The sequence below is a fragment of the Hypanus sabinus genome, chromosome 10 (assembly GCF_030144855.1).
Source record: "Hypanus sabinus isolate sHypSab1 chromosome 10, sHypSab1.hap1, whole genome shotgun sequence".
Lineage (NCBI taxonomy): Eukaryota > Metazoa > Chordata > Chondrichthyes > Myliobatiformes > Dasyatidae > Hypanus > Hypanus sabinus.
The window spans coordinates 125,933,150-125,959,374 of NC_082715.1; the positions used below are offsets into that span (position 1 = coordinate 125,933,150).

At 40.2% G+C, this 26,225-nt stretch overlaps 1 protein-coding gene across 2 annotated transcripts in view; it reads left to right on the forward strand.

Moving 5' to 3' along the window:
• The first annotated feature begins 410 nt into the window (after positions 1-410).
• The window catches only part of bub1 (BUB1 mitotic checkpoint serine/threonine kinase), a 52,790-nt gene continuing 26,975 nt past the window's right edge, over positions 411-26,225 (forward strand). For both annotated transcript variants that reach the window (XM_059982897.1, XM_059982898.1), the window contains exons 1-13: positions 411-487; positions 5,173-5,232; positions 5,317-5,458; positions 6,487-6,683; positions 9,392-9,507; positions 10,869-10,984; positions 11,334-11,404; positions 15,528-15,715; positions 16,521-16,633; positions 19,397-19,770; positions 20,225-20,283; positions 21,567-21,686; positions 23,590-23,721. In XM_059982897.1, coding sequence (XP_059838880.1) covers positions 444-487; positions 5,173-5,232; positions 5,317-5,458; positions 6,487-6,683; positions 9,392-9,507; positions 10,869-10,984; positions 11,334-11,404; positions 15,528-15,715; positions 16,521-16,633; positions 19,397-19,770; positions 20,225-20,283; positions 21,567-21,686; positions 23,590-23,721 — 1,732 coding nt within the window. In that variant the 5' untranslated portion in view covers positions 411-443. The remainder of the gene's footprint in view (positions 488-5,172; positions 5,233-5,316; positions 5,459-6,486; positions 6,684-9,391; positions 9,508-10,868; positions 10,985-11,333; positions 11,405-15,527; positions 15,716-16,520; positions 16,634-19,396; positions 19,771-20,224; positions 20,284-21,566; positions 21,687-23,589; positions 23,722-26,225) is intronic.

The window sequence follows — 26,225 nt, forward strand, 5'->3', positions numbered from 1 at the left end:
GATCATTGGCACTCCCTTGGCGGATGTTACAGGTGATCATTTGATACTTTGCACTCATTGTAGCTTCCTCTGTGAATAAAACAATGGTTACTGTATGTTTGCATGCTGTTTATTTAACAGAACGAGCGTCCACACATCAGCAAACCCTTGCACCGTTAGGCTTACAGAGCCAAAAGCGACGCCTACCTTGGCCGCTAGTGCGCGTTCACGTCACAAAATCTCCGCCCCCCCCCCCCGTGTTGGGTGCGAGCACGCATCGTGCGTGGGCTGAAGAAGGGCGGAGCGAGCTGAGCGATCGTTTCGTTGATTGGCTAGCGATGCCGCGGTGAAAGGTTGCAGAAGCGCGCTGCTCGCCAATGGCTGTCGAGGAGCGGTGCGGCGGTTATAATTTCAAAATTGTGCAGCGCGGATCCGGACGTGGGGGACGGGGTGGGTGTGAGGCGATGGCGGCCTCCAGCATCCGGGAGGACTTCCGGCGTTGCTGGCAGTAAGATCATCGGCTTCTTCTTTTCTTTCCGAGGGGTGGGGGGTGGTCAAAGGCATAAGGGTGAGGACAGGGCACGGGGTAGAGGTGAGGGTATAAGGGTAATGTGAGAGCACGGGGGGGCGGTGAGGACAGGGCACGGGGTAGAAGTGAGGGTATAAGGGTAATGCGAGAGCACGGGGGGGGCGGTGAGGACAGGGCACGGGGTAGAAGTGAGGGTATAAGGGTAATGCGAGAGCACGGGGGGGCGGTGAGGACAGGGCACGGGGTAGAAGTGAGGGTATAAGGGTAATGCGAGAGCACGGGGGGGCGGTGAGGACAGGGCACGGGGTAGAAGTGAGGGTATAAGGGTAATGCGAGAGCACGGGGGGGCGGTGAGGACAGGGCACGGGGGTAGAGGTGAGGGTATAAGGGTAATGTGAGAGCACGGGGGGGCGGTGAGGACAGGGCACGGGGTAGAAGTGAGGGTATAAGGGTAATGCGAGAGCACGGGGGGGGGGCGGTGAGGACAGGGCACGGGGTAGAAGTGAGGGTATAAGGGTAATGCGAGAGCACGGGGGGGGGGCGGTGAGGACAGGGCACGGGGGTAGAGGTGAGGGTATAAGGGTAATGCGAGAGCACGGGGGGCGGTGAGGGTATAAGGGTAATGCGAGAGCACAGGGGGGGGCGGTGAGGACAGGGCACGGGGGTAGAGGTGAGGGTATAAGGGTAATGTGAGAGCACGGGGGGGCGGTGAGGACAGGGCACGGGGTAGAAGTGAGGGTATAAGGGTAATGCGAGAGCACGGGGGGGCGGTGAGGACAGGGCACGGGGGTAGAGGTGAGGGTATAAGGGTAATGCGAGAGCACGGGAGGGGGTCAGTGAGGACAGGGCACGGGGGTAGAGGTGAGGGTATAAGGGTAATGCGAGAGCACGGGGGGGCAGTGAGGGTATAAGGGTAATGCGAGAGCACGGGGGGGGCGGTGAGGATGGGGTAGAGGTGAGGGTATAAGGGTAATGCGAGAGCACGGGGGGGCAGTGAGGACAGGGCACGGGGGTAGAGGTGAGGGTATAAAGGTATGCGAGGAGACGGCATAGGGATAGAGCTGAGGGTATAAAGGTATGCGAGAGCACGGGGGTAGAGGTGAGGGTATAAGGGGATAGAGGTGAGGGTACAGTGGCAGCAAAAGTTTGGGCACCCCTGGTCAAAATTTCTATTTCTCTGAATAGCTAAGGGAGTAAAAAAAATCACCTGATTTCCAAAAGGCATAAAGTTAAAGATGAGACATTTCTTTAATATTTTAAGCAGGATTACTTTTTTTTATTTCCATCGTTTACAGTTTCAAAATAACAAAAAAGGAAAAGGGCCCGAAGCAAAAGTTTGGGCACCCTGCATGTTCAGTACTTAGTAACACCCCCTTTTGACAAGTATCAGAGCTTGTAAACACTTTCTGTAGCCAGCTAAGTGTTTTTCAATTCTTTGGGGGATTTTCACCCATTCTTCCTTGCAAAAGGCTTCTAATTCTGTGAGATTCTTAGGCCGTCTTGCATGTGCTGTTCTTTTGAGGTCTATCCACAGATTTTCCATGATGTTTAGGTTGGGGGACTGTGAGGGCCATGGCAAAACCTTCAGCTTGCCCCTCTCGAGGTAGTCCATTGTGGATTTTGACGTGTGTTTAGGATCATTATCCTGTTGAAGAAGCCATCCCCTTTTCATCTTCAGCTTTTTTACAGACAGTGTGATGTTTGCTTCCAGAATTTGCTGGTATTTAATTGAATTCGTTCTTCCCTCTACCAATGAAATGCTCCCTGTGCCTCTGGCTGCAACACAAGCCCAAAGCATGATCGATCCACCCCGTGCTGAACAATTGGAGAGGTGTTCTTTTCATGAAATTTTGCAGCCTTTTTTCTCCAAACATACCTTTGCTCATTGCAGCCAAAAAGTTCTATTTTAACTTCATCAGTCCACAGGACTTGTTTCCAAAATGCATCAGGCTTATTTAGAAGTTCCTTTGCAAACTTCTGATGCCAAATTTTACGATTGAGGACGCAGGAAAAGTTTTCTTCTGATAATTCTTCAATGAAAGTCATATTTGTGCAGATGTCGCTGCACAGTAGAACAGTGCCCCACCACTCCAGAGTCTGCTAAATCTTCCTGAGGGTCTTTTGTTGTCAAACGGGGGTTTTGATTTGCCTTTCCAGCAATCCAAGAGCAGTTCTCTTGGAAAGTTTTCTTGGTCATCCAGACCTCAACTTGACCTCCACCATTCCTGTTAACTGCCATTTCTTAATTGCATTACGAACTGAGGAAACGGCTACCTGAAAACGCTTTGCTATCTTATAGCCTTCTCCTGCTTTGTGGGCATCATTTATTTTAATTTTCAGAGTGCTAGGCAGCTGCTTAGAGGAGCCCTTGATTGTTGGGACAAGGTTTGAGGAGTCAGGGTATTTATAAAGCTTTGAAATTTACATCACCTGGCCTTTCCTAATGATGACTGTGAACAAGCCATAGCCCTAACAAACTAATTAAGGTCTGAGACCTTGGTAAAAGTTATCTGAGAGCTCAGATCTTTTGGGCTGCCCAAACTTTTGCATGGTGCTCCTTTCCTTTTTTCCACTCTAAAATTGTACAAAACAAAAATAATACACTGATCTTGCTTAAATGTTGAAACGAATGTCTCATCTTTAACTTTATGGCTTTTGGAGATCAGTTCATCTTCTACTCGCTTAACTATTCACAGTAACAGAAAATTTGACCAGGGGTGCCCAAACTTTTGCATCCCACTGTATAAGGGTAATGCGAGAGCACGGGGAGGGTGACGAAAGAGCATGGGGGTAGAGGTAAAGGTATAAGGGTAATGCGAAAGCACAGGGAGGGTGACAAAAGGGTACGGGGAAAGGAATAGAGTACCATTTGGAAAGGGGTAAAGCTGAGGAATGGACAAAGTGGGCAAAGAAAGTTATAGCCATGGCACAGAAACAGGCCTTTCAGTCCAACTGGTGAGTACTGACCGCAGTCTCCATTTGTAGTCCCATTTGGCCCTTTATCCCTCTTCAACCTTGTAAGTGTGCCTGTAGGTCAGAGTCGAGGCTGATAACTGTTCTTGAGCCTGGCAATGTCGGACCTGAGGCTCCTATACTTCCTGCCCGATGGTAGTGGAGAGAAGAGAGGGTGGTCTAGATAATGGGGTCCTTTGACGGATACTTGCAGATGTACTCTATTGGCGAGGAGGGCTTTTCCTGTGATGCATTGGGCTGTATCCACCACTTTATGTAGTCTTTTCTGTTACGGGCCATTGGTATATCCGTACCAGGCCCCGATTCAGCCAGTTAGGATGCTCTCTGCTGTGCATCTATAGAAGTCTGTCAAAGTTGTGGGTGACATACCGAATCTACACAAACATATAAAAAAGCATAGGCTTTGTCGTGCCTTCTTTGTGATGACACTTCAGTGCTGGTCCCAGGACATCCTCTGCTATGTTAACACCAAGAGATTTAAAGCTACTGACCCTCTCCATCTTCCTTTCCCTATTGAAGACTGGCTCACAGGCCTTCAGCTTCTTCCTCCTGTAATCGATAATTAGCTCTTTGGTTTTGGTGATGCTAAGTGAGAGATTGTTGTGGTACCATTCAACCATTCCTGCTAAATGCCGGTTTGTCAGCACCTTTGATTTGGCCAAAAGCATTAGTGACGTCAGCAATGATAAATGGAGCTGTACATAGCCGCACAATCGTAAGTATGAAGCGAGTAAAGAGACAACACATAAACACGAGGTTCTGCAGATGCTGGAAATCGGGAGCAAGACAAGAAATGCAGCCTTGTAGTGCACCTGTGCTGAATGGGAGTGTGGAGCATATGTTGCGAATCCATATCAACTGGGGTCTGTCCGTCTGAGGAAATCGAGGATCCAGTTGCACAGGTTTTGAAACATAGTGATGAGTTTGGATAGGATGATAATTTGTGTCTTTTGCACAATATTTGTCCGTCGTTGTTTATGAATTTTTTTTGAAATTCTAATGTATTTCTTATCTCTTAAAGTGCCCGTGAGAAAATGAATCTCAGCGTAGTATATGGTAATATGTGCATGCTCTGGTAGCAAATTTACTTTGAACTAAGCCTTTCCCTGCTCGTGTACCTGTCCAAGTACCTTTAAAATGTTGTTATTGTACCTGTCTCAACCACTTCCTGTGGTAGATTATTCCGTATAATGATCAAGCTGAGTGGGAAAAAAAAATTACCCCTCAAGTAGAAGCAAGTGTGCAGAAAGTTGTCATGTGCACAAGAAAGCTGAGGTAAAGGTATAATGAAAAATACACTTGCAGCAGCATTATGAGTGTGTTGGAACAATGTCACCTATCGTAGAGAATATGCGAGTCCTCTAACATTTTGTCCATAAGATGGTGCAGCACTTTGATCCTATGCTTATTGTCATCAGGCTTTTACGTGGTAATTTGGAATCCTGTTTGAAATAGTTGGCTTCTGACCCATATGGTTATTACATTGGATTAAATCTAAATTAGACATGGTATTGAACTTGCTGTGTCTTGATAGAGAGTTTAACATCTGAACCATTGGATGCTATTTGCAAGGAAACATTTTTCCTTCATTCTCTTCATGGTTATTTCATGTCCATTGTGTGAGTGCAACATAGTTCTGAACTAATAATATTGAGCAGGGCTGATATTAAGATATTTAATTTTATTTGCAGACAGTTTGAAGCTGAGATACAAAGCTATGCCGGTGATGATCCGTTAGATCTATGGGACAGGTAAACTATTCAATTAGTAGAATGTTTCTTGATTGTAATATCTGAAAATTTAATTAAATTTACTACTGTACTTGTTATTTCTAGATTTATACAGTGGGCAGAACCTCTACTTCCTCCAACAGAAAAAGATGAATTGGTCTCGGTGTTAGAAAAGCTTGTGAAGAATTTTATGAATGTCAAGAAATATTCAAATGATCCAAGATATGTCAACTACTTGTTGAAACTGGTAATCACTGTGCAATATTTTGGACAGTTAGTTTGATTTTTATCATATAATATGATTTTTAAGATAAATAACACTAATGTTATTTCCAGTTATCAATGTTGACGTGTGCTTTTATTGTGAGTGAGATGTATACAATCTTTGGCCTTGGGATCTTATAGAAAGAGATGTGAATGGCACACCAAAGCACAGTTACTGTTTTACATGGGCATGGTTCCTAATTGGTCCCAAATACTGTCTTACATCTTCAGCCCCTAGTTTGCAATCACTTTCTTTTTTGTGGTAAGGAGATAAAATTAACTGTGTTTTGTGTACAGGTAAAATTAAAATATTTCTTCCCCACATATTGCTACCTTTCATTTAAGTTACATCAACTTGCATCTTTAGATAATTTGCTGTTGCATAGAATTTAGAATATATGCTTTCAATTTTTAATAATTTTATTGCAATTTTGGAATTTATCTCAATCACACACTATTCTCTACGTTGTCTTTTTTTCCTTTCATATTAACTGGGTGTAATTAAGTTATGGAATGACCTGTAAAACAAAAGCTTTTCCCTGTTTCTTAGTACATGCAACAATAAGAAAACTAATTGCTAAACACCAATCCCTGATTTATTTGATTGCTTGCAGTAAGCTTGAATACACAATGCACCAATTATTCACTGGACATAAAACCCCACAATGCACCTCATTGCTGGTTTTCTGATGGTCTTGCCTATATCATGCAAGAAATTTAAATTGTCTTTCTGCAGATTACATAAGGTTTGATAGGAAGAAGGGAAATTCACAAGCCTTTCTCATGAATTCTTTACAAAGCTATCACACTGTATTTAAAAATTAAAACAATTCAATAAACATAAATTGGTAGCTATTTTCCTTTAGTCAAGGTTGAAATTTCTAATCAACATTACTATCATCTAGTCACTTCTCTCAAATGTTGCTTTTTGTTAAAGAGTTGTCTTATCCTTTTTATATGTAATATTGACGATGTTTCTCTTTTGGATTATTTTGTTCTTTATTTCTTCAGATAAACTGCAGCACAACACCACTTGAATTTTTCAATTACATGGATGGCCAAGGGATTGGCACCAAATCAGCTGCATTCTATCTTGCTTGGGCAGAGATGCTTGAGATGAACGGGAACGCTTTGATGGCGAATAGTATTCTCCAGAAAGGCATTCAAAATTCTGCAGAGCCATTGGACCTTTTGGTCCATCACTATAGGTAAGATCAAACTAAAAATAAGCCTATTGCTTTGTATTCTACCTTTATAAATTGGATTGGCAATCTCTAATTGTACAGACTTGAATCAAGCTATATGATATGTTGCACTAAGTCTTTAAGAATAACATTACAATGGGGGGAAAAAGACTTAATTTCTACTCTTATCTTTTTTGGAGCCTGTGTTATAATGTAAAATAGTCATAGTAAACAGCAGCACAAAAATGGACCCTTTTGCCCCATCTAATCCATACCAAACCATTTACAATTGGCTACACCAACTGACCTGCACCGGGACCAGAGCCCTTCATACCCCTACCATTCATGTACCTATCCAAACTTCTTGGATGTTGAAATCAAGCTTGCATGCGCCACTCGTGCTGCCAGCTCATTCCACACTGAGTGAAGATGTTTCCCTTTCACCCTTAACCCCATGACCTCTAGCTGTGGTCCTCAGCTGAAAAAGCCTGCTTGCATTTCCCTCATCTATACCCCTCATAATTTTGTATACCTCTGTCAAATCTTCTCAGTCTTAGGCATTCCAAGGAATGAAGTCCTAACCTATTAAATCTTTCCTTATGACTCAGGTCATACAGACCCAGCAACATCCTTGTAAAATTTCTCTGTACACTTTCAACCTTATTTACATCTTTCCTGTAAGAAGGTGCTAAAACCACACACCATACTCCCATTCTGATATGTCCATCCATGGAAAATTTTCCATCCATAGAAACACGTCTTTCTCCCCACACTCCTCCCACCACTACCACATTCTGCTTGTTGCAGAGATCGCTCCCTACCTGACTCCCTTGTCCATTTGTCCCTCCCCACGGATCTCTCTTCTGCCACTGATCCTTGCAAGCAGAACAAGTGCCACACCTGCCCCATACCACCTCCCGCACTACCATTCAGGGCCCCAAACAGTCCTTCCAGGTGATGCGACACTTCACCTGTGAGTCTGTTGGAGTCGTATACTGTGTTCAGAGCTCCCAGTGTGGCCTCCTATATATCAGTGAGACTGATTCGCCAAGCATCTGCTTCACCTGCCAGAAAAACTGGGATCTCTGAGTGGCTACCAATTTTAATTCCACTTCCCATTCCCATTCTGATATGTCCATTCATGGCCTCCTCCACTCTCGTGATAAGGTCACACTTGGGTTGGAGGAACAATACCTTGTATTCCGTTTGTTTAGCCTACAATCTTGATGGCATGAACATCGATTTCTCGAACTTCCAGTAATGCCTCTCCCACCCCTTCACCATTTCCCATCCCCCCTTTCCCCTCTCTTGTGTTGCCCATCCATTGCCTCCCTCTGGTGCTCCTCCCCCCTCCCTTTTTTTCTTTCTTTCATGGCCTTCTGTCTCTTTCACCAATCAACTTCCTAGCTCTTTGCTTCATCCCTCCCCCTCCAAATTTCACTATCACCTGGTGTTTCTGTCTCCCTTCCCCCACCTTTCAAATCTACTCCTCAGCTTCTTTTCTCCAGACCTGACGAAAGGTTTCAGCCTGAAACGTTGGCTGTGCTTATTTCCATAAATGCTCCCTGGCCTGCTGAGTTCCTCCAGCATTTTGTGTGTGTTGCTGAGATTTTCAGCATCCGCAGATTTTTCTGTCCTTCACAATACTCCAAGTTAGGCCCCACCAATGTCTTGTACAACTTCAGCATAACATCCCATTTCCTGTACTCAGTACCTTGATTTATGAAGGCCAATGTAGCAAAGCATTCTTTATGACCCTGTCCACCTGTGATGCAATTTTCAACAATTTATAGACCTGTATTCCCAGATCCCTTTGTTCTACCACATTCCTCAGTGCTCTACTGTTATTGTGTAAGATTAACCTTGGTTTGTCCTATCGAAGTGTACAACTTTGCACTTACCTGCATTAAATTCCACTTGCCATTTTTCAGCTGACTTTTCCAGCTGGTCCAGATATCTCCGCAAGCCATGATATCTTTCCTTGCTATCCACTACATCCCCATCTTGGTGTCAACTGCAAATTTGCCGATTCAGTTAAGCACATCATCATCCAGATCGTTGATATAGATGACAAACAGCAATGGACCCAGTGCTGATCCCTGCGGCACATCACTAGTCACAGGCTTCCAGTTATAGAGACAACCATCAACTACTGCTCTCTGGCTTCTCCCACTAGCCAATGTTTAGTCCAATTTACTACCTTATCTTGAATGCTGAGTGACTGAATCTTCTTGACCAACCTCCCATGTGTGATCTTGTCAAATGCCTTACTAAAGTCCATGTGGAGAACATCCACTTCATCTTCATTTTGCCTTCATTAACTTATGTGGTAACTTCCCCAAGATTCTATAGGACTAGTTGGATGTGACTTGCCATTCCTGCCCCTTCTGCAACCAAATCTCACTAATGGCTACAATATCATAATTCTGGGTGGTGGTCTCTGCCCTGAGATCTTTGGCCTTTTCTACGATACTTCTTGTGTTGAAATAGCTTCAGACATAGTTGCATCATGCTCAAACTTTTGGTTCCTCACTTTCTCTACAACCTCTTCACTAACTGTTCTGGCATTCTGGTTTCCATCCCCTACAACTCTAGTTTAAACCCCACTATACGGCACTAGCAAACCTTCCTGCTAGAGTATTAGTCCTATTAATTTATATTAATAAAGTAAGTTTTGTTTCTTTCAGATTTTGTTTCACTTTATTGTGAATCACTGTTATGTTATTTTGTAGGAATTTCACAGCTCGAGTTTCTCAGAACCTATTGCCTGTACAAATGGATAATTCTATTAAATCTGCAGCAATGTCTTTGGCAAATCAGCAAAGTATGCCGTTGGCGGCTCAAGATGGTGAGGTATTTTAACTCAAATTATTTAATGTTTATTCCCTTGTATGTTAGAAGAGCTGGTCCCATCACTGATCCTTGCAGTACTTCAGAGCCATCTAATCCAAAAATAGCCTGTTTACTTTCTTTCAGATTTTTATTTGTTAACCAATTTGCGTTGCAAGCTCCTTCAATTCCACATGCTCGGATTTTCTTTAATTATCTTGTGTGTGCTCTTTAGGCGTTTACCGGTTTGCCTTTGCTAGCGTTGCTCTTTGAAACCTTGTACTTGAACAGTTTCCTCAGACGAAATTTACTTAAATCCATGCCGACTCTACTCAATCCTAACATTAGTTTTCAAAGGGTCCTGTTACTATTTCAATAATGCATGCTGACATTTATCCAACTAATTTCAGGCCAACTGGTCTGTAATTCCCTTGTTACATTCTCCCTTTTCTTAAATAGTATCATTATATTAATGACTTTCTAAAAACCATAGAGTCATAGGGCAATATCTGCATTCCAAAAATCTAGCCAACTGTTGTTACTTGTACTCAAAGTCCTGCATACAGTGTCGTGGACAAAGAAATAAAAATCATACATGCAATTTTGTGTGTGTGTGTGTGTGTGTTGTCAAAGCCTGATGTAATTGCATTTAAGCAAAAGCTTGCATTTGCTTTTAATATAGGCAAATAACTCAAAGGCTACAGGAGCATTTTAGCATTTTCAAGGAAACATTGATATCATTGTACAAAATGAAGCAAGGAACCATGCAAGCACAAGCTTGGTCATAGCTTGTGGTAGGTTTTCCAGATAGTCTTCAATGCAGGAAGAGAGGAGAGCTAAATCAGAGAACTTCAGAAGCTTTGGCCTGCTGAAGATAAGGATATCAATCTTGGAATAAGTACATGTATATATGTGGATCACCAAGGTTCAAGATTTAGAGGAATCCAGCTATATGCAATTGTAACAGGGCCAATTGATGGGAGTTGGGGAGGCATTGTAGAAATTCAAACTGAGGGTTTACTTGGTCAAAGATCTGACGAACACTTATTTACACCGTTATAATATCAAAAATATAACAAGTTTTCAAATATGATCTGTCTCATAAATCAATTTTGACTTAGCTGAATATCAATTTTTGCAAAATAACTACTTTAACCAGTGTAAATTGTTATCAGCTGTCTTATTAACATTATGACAAAATATCTTGGTGGTGTTACCTGAAAACTGCTGCACAACAGAAATTCCATTTTGCTTTTGTTTTCATACCTATACTAGTACATTGTTCTTGATGTTTTAGGAGTAATGCTTAGATATGGACCTGTATTTTCAAGTACAAACATATACTTTTTAGATTTTATTTTAAGTGTTTTATACATTTAGGCTCTAAACCTGAGCCATTGGGAAACTCTCAGCTCATCAATCAAGATTCAGCTGGTTTGAGTAAATTAAATTTGAATGCTGTTCCGGCAGGCATAGAAGCTCTTCCCAAATCTCAGGTAATCTAAATTTTTATTACAATCAAGGTCTATGCTAATTTTAAATAATATGTGAGCTAGTATGGTGTTAGTTTTGACTTTCCATTTACTGAAATTGCATGATTAAATACCTGCAGTGCAGTCTTGTATCTTTGAAGACCTGTTAAGGCTCACACAAGTCATTCCCTTTTGCTAAAGGTACCAGAGTGCCAGTAAAGAGGGGAAGATTTCTCATTTATAAACATTGCTGGGGTTAGTGGGAAACTTAAAGAAAATGCATTGAATGAAAAGAATTCTGTCAATGTTGTAGCCTAACCTCTGAGTATTTGTTAATCTTGTTAAAATTAGGATTTGTACCTTTACAATACAGGGTAACATAGAAAATGACTCCAGCTGGAAGCAATCTACATTTAATTCCTATGATATGGAATCTAGAGCCCTGTAAGTATATTTATGTTTATAGATTACTGATAAAACATGCCAAGAGGTAAATATAGGAGGTCTGGTAAAATGTTGAGGTGCATTGAAGTTGTCAAAATATAAAGCAAAAATCTGTAAGAGTGGGAACTCTTGGGAGGAAAAAGCAGATGTGGCAAGCCTTAGTGAAGAAACAGATTTAACATTTCTAGTCAATATCTTTTCACCAGAAATATCATTTTCACTGTTTTTAGTTTCATAGGCAATGGTGTACATCAAGGACTTCCATTATACTGTGTTTCTAAATTACTAATGTTGTTGGGGACTTTGTTGTCAGGCAAAATTGATACAATTGTTCCTTTCCTTTTTTAATAGTTGTGATTGCAATTTTTATTACAGCAGTTACAATGATTCAGCATGCTTGGGAGTTTGGTGCTTATGTAGCAGATTTTCTGGACCATCAAATGTTATTTTATCAATATTCCAACACCTTTAACATTTCCCACATTTAATTATTTTTAAAGATGTTGCATACCAATGTTTTAGTGAACCTTGTAAACTTAAAGGAGTGTAGAAGCAGGACCAGTTAAGTTTCAAGGAGTGTGGAAACTGGAGATTCATTGAGCAGGCAGTGCACAGCCCCCAATAGACGGGTCCTGGTGAATGGGAAAGGAGCACAGTAAGCAATGATTAGTGAGCCAGACGGCAAATCATTGGGATTTCAGAATGTGCAGCTTCTCTAGTGAGAAATGTGACTAGTCCTGAGGTGTAGGTCTTTGTTATTAGATCAGGGATACTGTATGGTTTGCTGCATCCATTGTTCTTCGTTTCATGTCGGTGGAGTGAATGGAACAGGCAACTACCTTCTGTGTTAGTGTAGATCCTGGAAGAAGCTGAGATGGAACATCTACCTCACACTTTGGCTTTAGATGGTTAGAACTGCTTTAGCCTTATATTTGGTGTTCATGCCTGAATCACAATGGCAGTAGTCTTGGAACCTCCTCTTCCCCTGTCTACTACTATAAGTGACTAGATAGATGGAGAAATGCAGGATGGAAACAGACTGTTTGGTACATCAACTCTTCCATGCAGACAACTGAGCACCCATTTTACATTGATCCTACCTGAAACCATTTTATCTCCCCATATTTCCATTAAATCTTCCCCCCACCAGCACTCAACATGTACATTCTACCAGCCATTTACACACTAGGGCAATTACAGCAACCATTGAACCTACCAACCAGCTCCTATTAAGCTGCCAGCACTCCTTTGAAATATGGGAAGAAACTGAATCACCTAGGAGAAATCCACACCTTAGTCACAGGGTGAAAGTGCAAACTCCATACAAAAAGACAGCATCAGAAGTGAGGGTTGAACCTGGTTAGCTAGAGCAGTGAGACAGCAGCTTAACAACTGTGCCACTGTTTCTTATTGTGCTAGGATTTAGACGTTGGGTCTGGTCTTGTTGGTGTGGGGATCAGAGAGTTCTGTCTGTTCTGTTATTTACTCCTTTGTTGGAATTTCATTGGTTGGGAACTTCAGTTTTATGCACATTTGTACTGCATCCATTGTGCCAATGTGAGCTACTCATTAAAGCTGAATTTCCTCCCAGGGTTGAAAGTAGTAAGAGTGACAGATATTCCTTGCCGTGAGCCTGCAGGTTTACATTTCTGATACTGTTGCTAGTGGCTCATATCACCTTATGGATACCTGAGTAGTTAGATCTATTCTGGTTCCATCTCATTTAATTAATTGTCCCCACATACAGTCATGAAACAAAGAAGAACTATGGAACCCATACAAAAACATCAAACCCTCCTCCCCTTGCAAAAAAAACCATGCAAACGGAACAAAAGAAAGCGCTAAAACACAGAATATAAGCACAAAATCAATAGGCATATTTCAGTACATTTCCACAATGTTCATTATCTACAGGCCACCTCGATTCAAAAATCACCTAAACTAGCAACAAAAAAGAGTGACCAGACCTTGTACTAGAAATTAGAACACATCATAAACCTGAATTACAGTCGGTTAAACCTTGCTCTGGTACCATCCACCGATGGCATAGAGAGAGATCGCTTGAACGCAAGGACCTTTCCTCAGGAGCAGCGAATGAGAGACCTCCAAAAGCAGACACCTTCTCTGGCAGCAGCTTGTGAGCGGCTGACAGGCAGCGCTGAATACTCACTCACCTTCCACACCCTCCTCGATTTCAGTCACCTTCAGTGCTTTAATTGGCAAGATATGGAGTTGATCATGGACTCACGCCCCTCCTCCTGGCTTCCTGGCCTCCGTGCCACGTGCTTTGGTCGCAGCTTCATGGAACACTGTCAGAGACATCCGAGCGCCAGATCGCACGATTGACCTGAATGTAAATGGCAGGCTCTAACAGTGAAAAGAATTATAAATGTAATGGTTGAGGTTAGTTAGTGCAGTATTCCAATAAAGACTTATGCGATTCACCTACAACCTGTTATTCCAAATAACCTGTAGAATAAGACAGTATAATATATCTTAAAATAAAAATTATGAAGGGTTGGAAATGTCACAAGGCCAAGCAGGATCTAGGTGAAAGCTGGTATTATATCATTGGAGTTACTTCATGACTAGAAGGTGAATAGTTTTAAAAACAATAAAGATAAGCAAAAATAGAAAAGGAAATGACTAATAGTAATATTGTCCAGACAAAACAGTCCAGGATCCTGTTGGTTTGGCTGTTGCCTCTTGATCCAATATAGCATCAGATTTCAGCTATCAAGACTGGTCTGCCATACAGTTAAACCACACATTGTCTGCAGCAATTTCATCAATCTTCCTTGATACAATACTTTTGAATCCTCAAATACTATAAATGATGATTACCAATCTTTTTACCTTTCCATAACCCAAACTCAAGTACTCTAAATTATCCATTTGCATGTGGTATGTTTACGTGCAGAGCTGCTTGTTCATTTCACTCTTCGCCTCTTTTCAAAGAATCAAAGTATATTTATTATCAAAGTTTGTATGCAGTATATGAAGCTAAGATTTGTCTTCCTGCAAACCGCCACAAAACAAAGAAACACCGTGGAACCTTTTCATTTAAAAAAAAAATCAAACCCCAAACGAGTAAAACAAATCATACAAGTGGCAAAAAATGAGGGAATAACAGAATATTAAACATCAAACCACAGAGTCTCAGAACAATTAATTTAATTTTGTGCTGTGTTGTTCATAAAATGAAGACCATATAGCCAGTCCCCCCTGATCAAAATCGCACAAGAATATCAATAAATGCGTATAACATAAACTGCAGAGTCCTCTAAACAAGTCCAATCCACAAACTGTGCCACCCAAAACTTGCCCAAGACCAAAGACTCTGACAGCAGGGAGGGGGAGACCAGTCAAACGCAGGGAGATGGCACTGAACGCCTATTCAGCTTCTGCTCTGCAGTGATTTCAATTTTACTTGATTCTTCAATTGGTGAGATCAGCGAGAACTGGAGCTGATGGTGGGCTCACGTCCTGTGTTCCGGCTTCTCAGCCTCCAAGCCACATGCTTCACTCCAAACCTTGCCAAGCTCCCTCAGAGACAGCAAAGCGCCAGATCACTCAATTGACACAAAAACACATCACTAAAATGTAAATCACAGGTTTCAATCCCATGAAGTTCAGTAGAATCATATTTGAAACCCAATTTCCTTCGGGATCGCTAAAGTATATCTGTCTGTCTGAAAGAAGTAAAAGTAGTAGTTTTGTGTACTGTCTGAAGGACGTCACCATTGGTCATGTTGCTCACTGGCATCATCTTGTCAGAGCTCATTAACATTGCCTAGAACATTGAATAGCTTTTCAGTGTTCTGGGCCAAGAAAGGCAAGGAGTGAGCAGAAATGAACAAGCAGCTCTATAAATAATACACAAGTATATATGTCTAAAAATATATAAATAACAATGAAAAACTTCAAAATGCTTCACAGAATAAATGCTGAAGAAGTGGAATGATTCTTATTTGGGTATACCAGCACTTTGCTTTAACAGCTAGTTTTTGTTCTGATCTTTTCTGTATGTTTATCATTTCATGACCAACAGTTTTTATTCTGCATATGGCACAATTTCTATAAATGGCTTGATTTTTACTTTCTCTTTAAAATATCCATTTAGAAATTCAGTTGCATCTGCACCTGTGCATCAAACCAGCTGTAAGATGCAGGAAATATCTAGTGAACTGCAGCAAGTTGTCATGTATGACAAGAGTGCTCTCTTTTCTGGAGATAAAGAAATGTGCTTTGAAGAAATACGAGCTCAGAAGCACATCGCACAAAGCCAACAGAAAGAACAAGAGGAATGGAGTATGTTGTTTATTCTTTCAGTATAACTTGCAGCTAATTCATTAAATAAACTAGAACTCATTATCTGCTTTAGAAAGGTCTCCTGTTTTCTTCATCTCCCTGTTGATATGACTTTAGGGCTATCAAGGCTCCTTTCACATTAGGGGAGGAAGGGGGTTGTATTTGAAAACAAGTTCTATGAGTGAATTTAATTCTGCATCTCAGATTTTTGGATAATGATTTGCTAACTTTTAAAGGAGAATATCCATTGTCCAAAAAAAAAACTAGTGTGGGGGAAGTATCTGAGGTCCAAATTAAATGAACCACTAAAGTCTAGATAGTAAAAATAAAAGTTCAGACCGTATCCTCTAAATAACTTTAGCACTGTCAGATTAGATAGAAGGTAAAGTACGGCAACATGATATAGTTGTCCACATTAAAGATGTCTTCAAAGTGCAATGAATCTTTGAGTCCTGCTGAGGTTATAAGTTTCCTTGTATTGTGGTAAATATCTAAAAACAATTTAAAAATAAAATGCATACAATGCTATAAATTGATTAGATACTTGTAATAATATTTTGATACTGTTGGGTTTTTTATTATAGTATTAAACCTCTCTTATCCTAGAGCCTTCTTATCTCTAAAGATAGCTTAATCCAAATGAAAATTGTTTCAATAGATAAAGATAGGCTACGTTGCCCCAGAGCCTGTGCCAATATTCAAATAAATCATGACAGACCTTGTCTGACAAAATTCCAAATATCTCAATTTTGGAAGCTGTATCAAAAGGCCCAGGAGGTAATTTCTCATTTTTTTTTAATTGAAGAGGAGATGTTCAACAACACCAAGTCTGATGAGATAAGGTCACTGGAGCAGAAACTTGAACAGTTGAAAATGCAGCTGAAGTTAACTCAGGAGCGGGAGCTGGAAATACTGCAGGTGAGTGTGTTTGTATTGTGGGCAAAGGTGGTTGAATGTGGCTCCTAGCCAAGATGTAGAAGCTTTAATTTATTGTATGTAGTATATATCTTTTAAAGTGTCAAAATAAGGTCATGATCATAAAGTGGAATCAGACAGCTAAATAGACAAGACATGGAAGGATACCATGTCCTAATGAGGGCAAATAGTCTTAGTGTGCATGGCTAATTAAGGTCAACATTGATATTATGGGCTGAAGGGCCCCTTTTTTTTTTAACTGCTGAACAACTCTGACTTGTATATTTATCCACTTGCACTTGAAGGTTGTGGTAGGACATGGAACAGTACAGTACAGCACAGGCCCTTTGGCCTACAGTGTTATGCCAATCTTTTAACCTACTCCAAGATGATTGTAATGCTCCCCCCCCGCAAAACTCTCCAGTTTTCTTTCATCCATGTGCCTAAGAGTCTCTTGAATTTCCCTAAACTATATTCCTCTACCACAACACCTGGCATTGTATTCCACACACCCACCACTTTAAGTTTATATCCAAAAAACAGCTTGCCTCTGACATCCTTCTATACTTTCCTTCAATCACCTCAAAAGTATGTCCTCTCGTAATAGCCATTGTCATCATGGGGGGGTGGGGGAAAGCTGTCTGTTCACTCCATTTATGCCTATTTTCATCTTGTACACTTCTATCAAGTCACCTTTCATCTTCTGCTCCAAAGAGAAAATCCCTAGCTCGCTCAACTTGGCCACATATGACATGGTGTCTAATCCAGGCAGCACCCTGGTAAATCTTCTCTACATCCTCTCTAAAACTTTCATTTCCTTTCTATAATGAGGTGACCAGAAATGAGCACAATACTCCAAGTATGGTCTTACCTGAGTTTTATAGAGTTGCAAGATTACTTCATGTCTCTTGAACTCAGTCCTCTGACTAAAGAAGGTCAACACAGCACACAACTTCTTAACCACCCGATCAACGTGTGTGCCAACTTTGAAGGACCCATGGATGTGAACACCAGGATCCGTCTGTTCCTCCACACTGCTAAGAATCCTGTCATTAACTCTGTAATTTTCCTTCAAGTTCGACCTTTCAAAGTGTGACACTTCACACTTTTCTGAACTAAACTCCATCTGTCATTTCCCAGCTGAACTCTATATCCTGTCAATGTTCTGTTGTAACCTACAACTTTCTACACTATCCACAACACCGACTGTTATGAAATCTGCAAGTTTACTAAACTACCTTCCACTTCCTCTTTCAAATTAAAAATGACACAATCCTGCACTGTATCTTTAAGTAGTTCATGCCAGATTCCAACAACATATTGCATTTTAGAAAAAAAGTTTTTCCTTCCATCACTCTTAATTTTATGCATTGACCTTTGCTCCATCCCTCCATGGAAAGGACCAGCCTTTGACTATGCATTCTGTTTAGATCCTTCTTTATTCTGTATACTTCAATAAAATCTTCCTTAATTTTTATCTTTAAAGAAAACAATCCTAGCCCAGAAAATGTAGTCCCATGAGCCAGGAAGTAGTGTTACAACGTTTTCAATGCCTTTCGCTAAAAGCCTCTCGGTCATCCTGTAATATTGCAACCAGGATTGAACACAATACTCTGGTTGGGGATATTGTCGGATAAACGTGGGAGGATATTGCCCAAACACCAAAATTGTACACAGAATTGTTTTGTATGCAATCAGATCAATGTGTATTGATAAGTCTAATGGCCTGGTGAAAGCTGTCCCGAAACCTGTTGGTCCTGGCCTTAATGCTGCGGTATTGTTTGCCAGCTAAGCTAAAACAGTTTGTGGTTGGGGTGGCTAGAGTCCCTGATGATCCTCCCAGCCCTTTTTAAGCACCTGTTGCTGTAAATGCTCTAAATAGAGTGAAGATGCGCTGGGCTAGCCGCACCACTCTCTGCAGTGCCCTGTGATTGAGGGTAATACAGTTCTTGTACCAGCCGATGACATAGCTGGTCAGGATACTCTCGATGGTGCTCCTGTAGAACATCCTGAAGATCTCAGGACTCTTGCCAATCTTCTTCAGCTGTCTAAGGTGAAAGAGGTGCTATTGTGCTTTTTTCACCATGCAGCTGGTATGTATAGTTCAGGTGAGATCTTCTGATGTGTATACTGAGGAATTTGAAACTACTCAACCTTTCAAATACAGTCCCATTGATGTCAATAGGGGCTAATCTGTTTCTGTTCCTCCTGTAATCCACAATCAACTCCTTCAATTTTTGACAATTAGGGAGAGGTTGTTTTCATGGCACTGTTGTGTCAGGGCATTGACTTCTCTGTAGGCTGTCTCGTCATTGTTGAAAATAAGGCCTATCAAGGTTGTGTCATCTGCTGAGCTGTGGGTGTAAAGGGAGTAGAGGAGGGGGCCCCTGTTTCTACTGTACTTGTGTAGACTCATGCATGGTTACTGCAGTAATGTCTGGGGTATTGATAGATTATCATCTCATATTGTAAAAATCAAAAACTACTCAGCAGGTAAGCTCGGTAAGCAGAGCAAGAAATAGGATGGACATTTTAGGGCAGTAACTTTCAACAAAGAACACCTGATTGTAGGCCATTGATATGAAATGTTTATTACTCAGCATTTGCTTCTTGATCTGTTTTCAACTATTCACTTTAATTTCAGAGGAAGGATAATGTTTTGTATTATTTTTATTATCCAAATAATCTTCTAAATGTTTTAAAACTTTCAGTAAAGTTGCACTTCCTACCAACTTTTTTCCCTCAATGTGTACAATGTCTATGCAGATCTCATCTCAAAGTGCCTTGGAGTTGGCAACTGCACCTTCATCATTACCCACTAAGCCTGATACACAGTCTATAGCCACCACTTTACCAACGGAAATGGACAGTAGGGAAGAAACGAAGAGAAATTTATCTTCAAGCACCTGTGCTAGAACAGTTGTGACTGCAAGTTTTACAGATGCCACGCTGCAATCGTCCCAACATGGTACTTCACTGTCGGTGGCAAAGAGAGATATTAAGCAAAGATCTTCTGAAATTCAACCTTGTTTTCAAATTTTTGGAGAACCAGAGAATGGCCTTAATGATTTCAGGGCGCAGTTAGAACAGCCATCAAGATCTGTGGTTACAAGTGCAAATAATAGTAGCAGTGGGCAACAGTAAGTATTTTTTAAAAATTGTTAAAAATTGTTTTGAATTTTATTAATGCCAGACAGCTTTTACCAAAAGCATACATAGCAACAATCACATTGTGTTTCAGTTCTAGTTTTCTAAAAAGGAACTAAATAGTATTTTCAGTTTAATTTTTATTTTTATTTTGATGCATGTTGGTAATTTAGTTGATGCATTTTAGTTACGTTCATAATTATAAGTTTTAAGTAATGCCCTTGCACTGTAATGTTTAATTAAAATAAAATATTCTGTTATTGGTATACTGACATTATTTAAAAATGTCTTAAGATATCAGACTGATGTAAAAAAAGAATACACTGAACCAGGCCCAAATTTTGTGCTTTAAAAAAATACTATCCTGTAACAATTAGTTCAAACAGAAAATGGTTTAAATACAATTTGATGACTACAACAGACTGAGAACTTTTTAATTTTCCTTAGGCTTATGAATGAAAGTGCTAACAGTTCTAGAATGACTTCTTTCACAAGACCAAAAGAAGGTAAATTTAAATAATGCTTTTTGCAGATATCTAAAATAATATTACATGTTAATGAAGAACTTTTTTTTAACAGTTGTGGTGCTCATATCACACCACTGAAATAGCACTCACTGAGTATTGTTAAAATATGCTAAAAGTAGAATTGTAGCGGTGTGCTACACACAGCGCTGAAATAACGACACAGCAGTCGGTGAGTTGCAGTTGCAAAAGAGATTTATTCAAACTTCGTGGTCTTCCTGTTCCTGCCCTCCCCGGGTGGGAATGCTGTAGGGGGCGCATATTCACAGTCCCGTCCTGTGCGCAGGCTTTTCCCCTTGCTGGTGAAGAAAGCCTGGCGTCCTTTTTTGGGGCCAGCCTCAATGCTGGCGTGCGCCACTTTGTGAGCCGGTTCGAGTGCACTGGGAAGTGGGTCGCCACAGAATTATAGAATTCTAATCTTAAGCCAAAATAAAACACAATTGGAAATGCAAATGTATGCTAATTTATTAATTAAATAGTTACAACTTCTTGTAAAGAAAGAAAGCCTAGTTTATTTTTATGTGCGTAATTCATGGACCATTAATTGCACTAGTCCTCAATTCCTCTCCCAGTTCTCCCATCATGTCCTCTCCCAGTTACCTCTCGCTAAAATGACCTGATAGTTGTAAGATGCTGGCAAGTCCGATTTTCACGTAGATTTCTCTTTGTTACTACTTCCCCTTCACCACATTATCTTTTTCTTAAACTTGTTTATTATTTATTCCAAGATCTGATGAAAGGTCATTGACCAGCAGCATTAACTATTTCTTTCTCCAAAAATGTTTTTGTGTAAATGTCAAGAACTTAAAGGTTTTAGTCTTGCAAGCCTTCAGATATGCTCTAGCCTTGTTCTCAGTCTTCCCTTGCTGATTGAACAGCGTTTGGGATGACTTGCTAATGCACAATTAAGATCATGGCTGCTGACTAGTGCCAATTTGCTGCAGGTTTCAAATGGTTACTGCAGCATTCATAGCAAGTGACTCTTGCTTGTAAAAAGACTACGTTCTGTTTTGGTTACAATGTTTTCTGTTTTTGTTCCTTACTACAGTTATTCCATAAGCAGGCTCTCGTCTAGTTGTAACTTTGTATTCATTTTCTATCTTAACACCTTGGTTTTTTTGAGCATTTTATTAGAATGTGTAGGGACTGCTAAACTTGATATATTTTTTGTACTTTTTTAAGTACTCGTCTCGTAAGAATCACAAGTGAGGAAATGGAGGATTACAAATATTTAATTATTCACTTTAAAATTCATCTGCTGACAGGAAATCTATCGGGATTAACCATGAATAGATCTCACACACCAAATTCCTCTTTTGGCGTAATTCAAGCTACTCCATCCAGAGTCCTCCCATCTCCTACTGTTTGTACTAAAGAGGCTTTGGGTAAGATGTTCCTTTCATTTTATGTCGGTATAGTTAGCCCATGAAAGTGTCACTTATGCAAATAGTAAAGTGTCCTCTCAGAACTGATTCCCCACTCGATAAATTCTAAATTCCAACTGGTTAAATTATAAATCACAACCAATTTAAAATGTTTGCAAATTGAGAGTAAAAGTTGGTCGTGGACGTTAATGCTAAATGAGATGCATTACATATCCAATTATGTATATGTATTTTCTGCTGATGTCAATGAAACTACAGTTTTTTCAGACACTAATCAGCAGCAATTACCTACTACTTGTTTTGCACTGTCGCACAATAGCCATTCTTATTCTCATGCATTTTAACAAACTTGTCAGGATAGAGTGCATTTTGACTGCTATGAGTACTTGACCAACACACACACAAAATGCTGGAGAAACCCAGCAGGTCAGACAGCATCTATGGAAATGAATAAACAATCAACGTTTTGAGGATAATGGCACTTCCCTTCCCCCCCCCCCCCCATTCCATTCCAGTCCTAATGAATGAGCTAGGCATGAAATGTCAACTGTTTGTTCATTTCCGTAGATGCTGCCTGATTTGTAGAGTTCCTCCAGCATTTTGTCTGTGTGCTCTGGATTTCCAACTTCTACAGAATCCCTTGTGTTTATTGTTACTTGAGTCTGGTTTTACTTTTACTAATAGATTACTACTTAAATCTGATAAATAAATAAAAATCCAGGGTTGAGAAACAAGCTGATCTATGCAAATCAGAAGTTTGAGATCTCAGAACAACCTAGTGGTTTGAGATCTGAAAGAAATAATAGGACTATCTCAAAAACAATGTTAAATCATTGTATTTTAGTTTTTGTACAAGTTTTTAGCTTGTTCAGTTTAGGAGGAAGACTTTTTTAGTAGTTCTTTGTTCATTGTTAAACAAATTGACATGGGTTGAGATTTGCCTTGAAACTGCCTCATATTTGAAGATTTCAGATGAAAACTTTTATTGAGATAATTATAAGACATAATAGCTAAAAGGTAGGAAGTCTTACTTTCATGAGTACATTAATAAATGCTTAGACTAAGGAGGTCACTGGAAAAGATTGGGGAAATGTTAATGTGAAAGTAATCTGCCGGGTTAGAGGTCCAAAGTAATTATATATCTCTAAAATAAATCGTTGTAAACATTCCATAAAACATAGAACAGTACAGCATAGGAGCAGGCCCATTGGCCAGCCATGTGGTTTATGTCCATTTATTTCCTGCCTGTTCATGTGCATAAATAGTTGTTTCTTAGTCATTGCCATAGAATATGCTTCTACAACCTCTGCTGCCTGTGACAGGCGAACACACTATCCGCAAATCCACCAAATTTTGTGTTGTCTACAGACTTGCCAGTCAAACCACTCACATTTTCATCCAAATAATTTTTGTATAGAAGTCACCTCTATGACTAGCCAATTTTATTTACTAACTCACTATGGATCCCATGTGACTTAATCTGTCTGGGCCAATTTATCATGAGGGACCTTGTCAAATGCTTTAAAGGACAACATCCACTGCCCTATCTTCATCGATCTTTAAACTACTAGTGTAGCAGGGGAATGGGAACCAAGTTACAACTAGAGGTAATGGGTTAAGAGTGAAAGGTGAAATATTTAAGGGGAACATGAGGGAAAACGTCTTCACTCAAAGGCATGAGTGTGGAATCAGCTGTTAGTGCAAGTGGGGCAAGTAAGTTGGATAGTAGCACAATGGAGGGCTTTGGTCTGAGTGGAGGTTGATGGGAGTAGGCACTCTAAATAGTTTGGCATATACTAGATGGGCTGAAGGGCCTATTTCTGTGCTGTATTTTTTATGACTCTAGACTAATATAGTCTATGCTTTAGGCATACCCAGGAGTAAAAGTTTTCTTTTGCTGCAGATGTTATAATGGACATGTTTCAGGCACCAGTGATTCCTGAATTGTCACAAGTGAATGAAAATATTAGTGCTTTTGTAGTGGATCAAATGGAAGTACAAGATGGTGATTTTGGAACATATTGCAAAAAGGACAGTAAGTTTGCATGAATTTATCATTCTAATATTTCATGTTCATAGTCTATATGAATTTTCTGGCTTGTTATCTTAGATGGACTGCAGTTTAGAATTAATTGTGATTTTGAAATAATTTAATTTCCTTTCTTTGTTCATTTCTAATTATTATTATTTTCCCAATTCATGAAGCGCTACGAATGAGTTTTTGGAATGCAAGTTTATACTATTAAAATGAGTACCATCTCATTTTGGGTTCTAGTTTAGTGCTGATAATGAACTCAGGCAAAATTTGTTTCTAACCTTCTGTATTTTCTTTGCTTTAAGATTCATAGGACTTTTGGAAAAGCAAAATAATTATCCTGGTATCATAAGCAACATTTCTCTTTTAACCAAAACTAACATTATATGGTGTAGGCATGAGTCTAGAAGAGGCAAAGTAACATTATGTAGGTGGCTAAGAAGAGCTCCAATAATTCAGAAAAACTCAACGCCATTCAGAACAAGAGTTTATCTGATTGTTGCCCCACCCACAATCCGAAAGAAAAAGGCCATTTGTCCTCTCTGGAGCATGCCAGGTCCCGGGGCATCACTGTTCACCCTTCCTCATTTTCTCACAACCCTGCAACTTATTTTCTCTCTCTCTCATATCCCTCAATTCCCCTTTAATTTGTTTGTCATATATCTACACACAGTTAAAAGAGTAATTTATAGTAGCCAATTAATTGATAGTGTGTCTTTGGAATGCAAGAATTTCCACACAGACTGCATGGACCAAAGGGCCTGTTTCAGTGCTGTACTTGTCTGTGACTGAAAAGAAAATTTGAGCAACTAGCAGAACCCCATAAAGCTGACGGAAAGAATGCAAACTTCACTCAGATGAAGTAAGGATTGAACCCAAATTCTCAGAGCTGTGAGTCAGCAGTGCTAATTCCATTCTTGGTTGCCATTTGAAGAACGTTACCATCAAAAGTCAGGCGGTAAGCTGGCTGATGAAAATGATATCACCTGTTTTCCCACTAAGTTGTACCCTTTCCTATCTTTACCATATGGGCCTTTTGTTTCTGGGTCCAAGTATACGACCTCCCTACCTAACTAATACTAGCTGTCTTTATTGTGCTTACTGACTGATCCAAAATGATGTCTCACTGTGAGCATTTGCAGTTAGGTGAAATAAATGAAGTGGTAATGTTCATTTTCTATGCAAGCTGCTATTGCTAGCAAAATGAGTATTTAACTTTTAATATACTGTTCGTACTATAACATTGACATTTTGGTCGTTGCTATTACTAGGTAAATGGTGCTTGGGTAAGATGAAAGGTGGAAAGGTAGATTTGTCACCTGGACACCCCAGGGTTCTAAAAGAGGTGGCTGAAGAGATTGTGCAGGCATTAGTAATGATCTATCATTAGTAACTAATTAATAGATTCTGGCATGGTTCCGGAGAACTGGAAAATTGCAAATGCCACTTCACTTTTCAAGAAGAGAGAGAGACAGAAGAAAAGAAATTATAGGCCATTTAGCTTGACCTCATTGGTTGGGAAGATGTTTGAGTCGATTGTTAAGGATGTGATTTTGGGATACTTGGAAATACACGATAAAGTAGGCCATAGTCAGCATGGTTTCCTTGAGGGAAAATCTTGCCTGACAAATCTGTTGGAATATTTGAAGAAATACCAAGCAGGATAGACAAATGAACATCAGTTGATGTAGTGTACTTGGATTTCAGAAGGCCTTTTTTGACAAGGTGCTGCATATGAGGCTGCTGAACAAGAGCCCAGTGTTTTACAGGAAAGATACTAGCATGGATCGAGCATTGGCTGATTGGTATGAGGCAGAGTGAGGAGGAAAAAGGGAGCCTTTTCAGGTTGGCTGCTGGTGACTAGTGGTGTCCCATAGGGGTCTGTGTTGGAACTATTTTTACGTATATGCCAATGATGTGTATGATGAAATTGATGGCTTTGTGGATGTGGATCTATCTGGATAGATGGGGGACAGGTAGTGTTGAGGAAGCAGAGTCTGCAGAAGGATTTAAGCTGATTTGGAGAATTTGCAAAGAAGTGGCAGATGGAATACAGTGTTGAGAAGTGTACAGTCATGCACTTTTGTAGAAGAAATAAGTGTAGATTATTTTCCTAATGGAGAAAATTCAAAAATCTGAGGTGTATAGGGGCTTGTGAGTCCTCGTGTGGGATTCTTTGTAAGTTAATTTGCATGTCGAGTCTGTGGTGAGGAAGGCAAATGTGATGTTAGTATTCATTTCAAGAGGACTAGAATATAAAAGCAAGGATGTAATGCTGAGGCTTTGTAAGGCACTGATGGAAGCCTCATTTGGAGTAGTGTGCAGATTTGGGGTCCTTATTTAAGAAAGGATGTGCTGCCATTGCTGATGGTTCAAAGGAGGTTCAGGAGAGTGATTCCGGGAACAAAAAGATTTATCATATGAGAGTGACTGAAGGGCTTGGACCTGTACTCACTGGAATTTAGAGGAATGAGGGAGGATCTCACTGAAATCTATCATATGTT